This window comes from Chrysochloris asiatica, unplaced genomic scaffold (genome assembly GCF_000296735.1).
Source record: "Chrysochloris asiatica unplaced genomic scaffold, ChrAsi1.0 scaffold00192, whole genome shotgun sequence".
NCBI classification, from domain to species: Eukaryota; Metazoa; Chordata; class Mammalia; order Afrosoricida; family Chrysochloridae; genus Chrysochloris; species Chrysochloris asiatica.
Genome location: NW_006408710.1, coordinates 317,020 through 322,154, shown reverse-complemented (window position 1 = coordinate 322,154; position 5,135 = coordinate 317,020). Strand labels below are relative to the sequence as shown.

At 42.6% G+C, this 5,135-nt stretch overlaps 1 protein-coding gene across 1 annotated transcript in view; it reads right to left on the bottom strand.

Annotated features, from left to right (window-relative positions):
- Window positions 1-468: 468 nt before the first annotated feature.
- The window catches only part of ABCA9 (ATP-binding cassette, sub-family A (ABC1), member 9), a 146,321-nt gene continuing 141,654 nt past the window's right edge, over window positions 469-5,135 (bottom strand). The window contains 2 exon segments of the mRNA XM_006878387.1: window positions 469-701; window positions 824-885. Of these exon segments, the coding sequence (XP_006878449.1) occupies window positions 469-701; window positions 824-885 (295 nt within the window).

Sequence of the window (5,135 nt, the reverse complement as noted above, 5' to 3'; positions counted from 1 at the left end):
GGTTGCTATGAGTCTGAACTTAATGGCACACAGCAACAATGCCTAGGATATTGATACTTATGTTTTCCATTGCATTTTTGACTACTTCCAGCTGTCCTAGATTCATATTTTGTACATTCCATGTTTCAAATATTAATGGCTGTTTGCAGCTGTTTCTTATTTTGAGTTGTGCTCCATCAGCAAGTGAAGGTCCTTAAAGCTTTACTCCAAGTTTTCACAGTCAGTCTACTTTGAGGAGACAGCTCTTCCCCAGTCTCATTTTGAGTGCCTTCCAGCCTGAGGAGTTCATGTTCCACCACTATGTCTGACAATATTCTGGCACTATTCATCATGTTTCAATATCCACTGTTGTCATGCTATCTGACAGTGTTTCACTGTTACTCATTAGATTTCCTGTGGCCAATAATTCGGAAGTAGTCCGTCTCTCCTTCTTTTGTGTCTGTCTCAGTCTGGAAGCTCAGCTGAGACCTATTCACTATGGATGACCTTGCCAGCATTCAAAAGACCGGTGACATAGTTTTCAGAATCACAGTAACATGCAAGCCACCCCAGCGTGCCAAACTGGCAGATAATTGGTGACTCTTTTATAAAAACATATAACATATTTGAAAAGTGAGGCTCTTCGTGGTAGAGAATTTTCCACTTCACTGAGGGATCAATTTCCTCATCAAAGTCATCCATCTCCTACTCCTTGGAAAGTTCTTGGAAAACATAGACGGGAGGAAGAAATAAAGAGAGAGAACTGTAGTTCTGAGAAAGCCGGAAGAAGATGCTTCGTGAATCCACTGCAGGCACATGGTTGGTATAAAGTCACTGCAAGAACCCACGTGCTCCAGGGTGGACTGAGACAGACTGTATTCCTCCAGGTAGAAGCTCTGCTTAACGGCACAAGGATGAGTTCATGTTAAAACCAAACCAAGCCAGCTACCATGGAGTTGCTTCTGACTCCTGGTGATTCTATGTGTGTCAAAGTAGAACGTTGGGCTCCATAAAGTTTTCAATGGCTGGTTTTACAGCACTAGATTATCAAGCGTTTCTTGTCAGGGTTCAAACCTCCAGCCTTTTGGTTAGCACCCGATTGTGTAAACCATTTGTCCTACCTAGGGTCTCTGAGTTCACATTTGGCATCTGGAGAGTTTGCTACATCATCATGTTGTTGTTAAGTTTTGTTGAGTGCTGTTGAGTTGATTACGAGGAGTGACTGGTGGGTTTGAACCACCAACCTTATGATTAGCAGTGCTGTGCTTATTCTATAGGGCCGTACCAGGGCCCTATATCATAGCATAAACCCATATCAAGCCCACTGCTGTCAAGCCAATTCGAACTCAGCAGCCTTGTATGTAGTACAGGGTAGAACTGCCCCCTAACATCTCCAGGGTTGTAATCTTTATGGAAGGAAACTGCCTCATTTTTCTAGAACAGAGTGGCTGATGGGTTCAAGATGCAGACCTTTCAATAAGCAGCCAAGGACATAACCACCGCATCCTCAGTGCACACATAACTAACACAAGGGGGCTTCAAAAAATTAGTTGAAAATTTCCATTATCTGTCAATTAAATGTTTTCATGAATTCTTTGAAATAAAGAGGTAAGACTGAGCACACATTTTCAAAAAGTTTATTTACTTTTTATTGTGAATTGAGTGAAGATTTACTGACAAGATCATCAGTTTTACTGTTTTATCTCAATGATTACAATCCCTTCCATTGAACAACAGGCATGTGTTTCCTCCCTTTCATTTCTATTTTCCTTCCACTCACCTTCCCATCACTTCTTGCCAGTGTCCTTAGGTACATGTTGCCCCTTTGGTTGTGAATATTGATCATTCTGTCATTCATAGTGAACATACCTTACTATATACCTATATATTGCTTGGCTGAAAGAGGATGTGTTCCTCACAGACCTGAAAGGTGGTCAAGGGCTACCGTCTCAGGTTCATCCAGTCTGTTTCTGTCCAGTAAGTCAGAAGACTAAGCATATTGTATAGCTACGATATACTAACATGTTTGCTTAGGTCTGGAGGGAAATTGCTTGCATTAGGTTTCTATGTGGAGCAGGGTTTGAGACCTGGAGTTATGGGAGGAAAAGATGCTGATATGGCTTTCTTTATGCGTATGAGCCAGCATTTTCTCACACTGGGCACAGTAGCAGGAAGATATGGGAGGAAGACACGTAGTTTTTAAAAAAGGAGGCATCAGCAGATTATAGAGAAACGTGTGTGATTTTCCAGGGAGCAGATACCCTGGTGAGCCTTTTCAGAAGCCATAAAACATCTCCTAATTGGGTTGAAAACCTTCTCATTGGGCCAAAATGGACTAGACAGGATAATTAGACCCCTGATAGGAACCCAACTCTGAAAATATGCCATTGTTAGTCCCAGGCCACTGTTGACTGCAGAACCAATCTGTAGTGAATTATGCAATATCTCTTTAATCAAATTGTCTTTGTAAACTCCCATCCAATGATATTTTCCTGATACGCCTGGGGGAAGATGCTGATAGATTCTATGGTTCAGTTGTGAGTGATTGTGGTTGTAAATACTTGGAAATCTAATGAGGAGATTGATTAGTGTTCCCATCCTGTGAGGTTTAAAATGAGCCCTCTCAGAGGCAGAGGGTGTGTAAGGGGTCTCACTACTATCAGAAGAGCCAGGAGTGGAACATATCCTTTGGACCCTGAGATCTCTGGGCATAGAATCTCCTTGACCCGGGACAGAAAGCTGTGACACTGGAGAAGGGGCAGAGGAATAGCACCAGTAGAAGAACCAAGATCCAGAGCACAAGACAGAGTGCAGGTTTTCCCAGCCCACAGAGCAAGTGAAGCTGAGTGACTCTGGGCAGGACGCTTGCTTGCAGAGTGGTCTGCCTGTAAGCATTTAACTGGGGGAGAAAGTTTGCTGACCCATGGAGCTAGGGCTGAGTGCCTTCAGGCTGAGGTTTATGGTGGCGTGGTATGTCTCATGGTCATGTATCAGCAGCCCTAAAAGAAATGTTGTAACATTGCTGGAACATGGTAGAGGCCAAGCAAAGAGGTCGAGGGTTGGAGAGGGTCTTACCTGTGGGCACTGCTGAGGAAAGGCTGTCCTGACTGGTAGAGCTGTACCCTGAGCATTTCTGACCCTGCATTGTAACCTGCTAACTTCTATAATAAACCCCATAGCTGTGAGTGTGGTTCTGAGTTTGTGCAGCCATTGCAATGAACTATCAAGCCTAGGTGAGTAGAATTCTTGTGTGGTGCGCTAGGATAACTACTGGACTGCTAACTGCAAGGTTTCCTTGGAAGCTCTATTCAGTGTTGCTATGAGTCAGAATGGACTCAATGGCACTTAACAGCAACAGAGATGACTAGGGAGGAACGGTTGGTGCCACATAATTTTGCAGAGACATAAGCCCTAGAAATCGGGGTGCACAGCTCATTTGTAGAATGGAAAGAGAATGTATCCCTGGGATCCCAGATGCTTTTAGTAGGACTCAGATGAATCTGTTCGACAACCAGGAGACCTGACTCTCTTCCTTAGGGCAGAAGACAAATCACAAAAGAATCCTGAGCAATGACAGTGACAATAGAATCGGAATAGAGTTCAGACTCACCAAAGTCATGGGCTAGGACGGACGGCAAGGGAGACATAGACACACATACAGCCTGCACCAACAGGGATTAATGAAGCATTCCAGCTTTAAAGTGAAACCAACCAAAGGTGAGTGTGTTGGTCAGGATTTCTTGTTGTTGGTGGTGTTAGGTGTCATGGAATCAGTACCAACTCATAGCGACCCTACGGACAACAGAATGAAATACTGCCCAGCCCTGGGCCAACCTCACAATTGTTGCCATGCTTGAGCCCATTGATGCTGCCACTTGACCAATCCATTTTGCTGGGGGTCTTCCTCTTTTTCTCTGACCCTCCACCTTACCAAACATGATATCCTTCTCCAGCGACGGTCCCTCCTGACAATATGTCCAAAGTATGAGAGATGGAGTTAGGCCATACTGACCTCCAAGGAGCACTCTGGCTGCACTTCTTCCAAAACAGATCTGTTGGTTCTTTTGGCAGCCCGTGGTACTTTCAATATTCTCCTTCAACACCATAACTCAAATGTATCAATTCTTCTACAGTCTTCCTTATTCACTGTCCAGCTTTCGCATGCATATGAGGTTATTGAAAATACTATGGCTTGGGTCAGGCGCACCTTAGTCCTCAAGCTGACAACACTCAAAAGCTCTTCAAAACCTCAAAAATGTCTTGAGCAGCAGATTTGCCTAATGCAATATGTCGTCTGATTTCTTGACTGCTGCTTTCCATGAGTGTTGACAGTTGATGCAAGAAGAATGAAGTCCTTGACAATGTCAATCTTTTCTCCATTGATAAGAATGTTGTTTATTGGTCCAGTGGTAAGTATGTTTGTTTTCTTTACATTGAGATGCAATCCATACCAAAGGCTGTGCTCTTTGATCTTCATCAGTAAATACTAGTTGTTAAGTGCTGTCAAATCAATTCTAGCTCATAGTGACCCTGTATAGGGTTTCTGAGGAGTAGTTGGTGGGTCTGAATTGCCAATCTTGTTGTCAGCAGGCCAATACTTATCCTCCAGTGCCACCCCAGGACTCCAAGATTACTTAAGAGGTGTGTTTCTTGATCTATAACCTCTATAATATGATTAATATGTGTATACTGCAAGGGAATAGAATGCCTTATCTTTCTCCTGTGGTGGATTCAAATTCCTGGCCTTGTGGTTAGTAGCCCAATGCATAACCCACAGGTTACAATTATATGAAGGGACTTAAAAAACTTCTTGAAATAATTCCATTATCTTTCAATCCCATTTTTTCCATGAGCTCTTTGAAGCTCCATTGTATGATAACCCACTGGGGTGTGTGTGTGTGTGTGTATATATATTTGGTAATATTTTGAATCATTTCTATCTTTTATCTGCTTACTTCTCTAACTCTTAATTCAGCTATCTTCAAAAGCAAATTCTAGGTGTAAAATGTCTGCATTACTTTCCCAAGGTAGGTGTCGCCCATGGTTTTTTTTGTTGTTGTTGTTGTTTTTTCTTAAATGTTTTATTGTGAATTATGTGATAGTTTACATGGGAGAACATTAATTTTACATTCATTCCATCATATATCATTTCATTG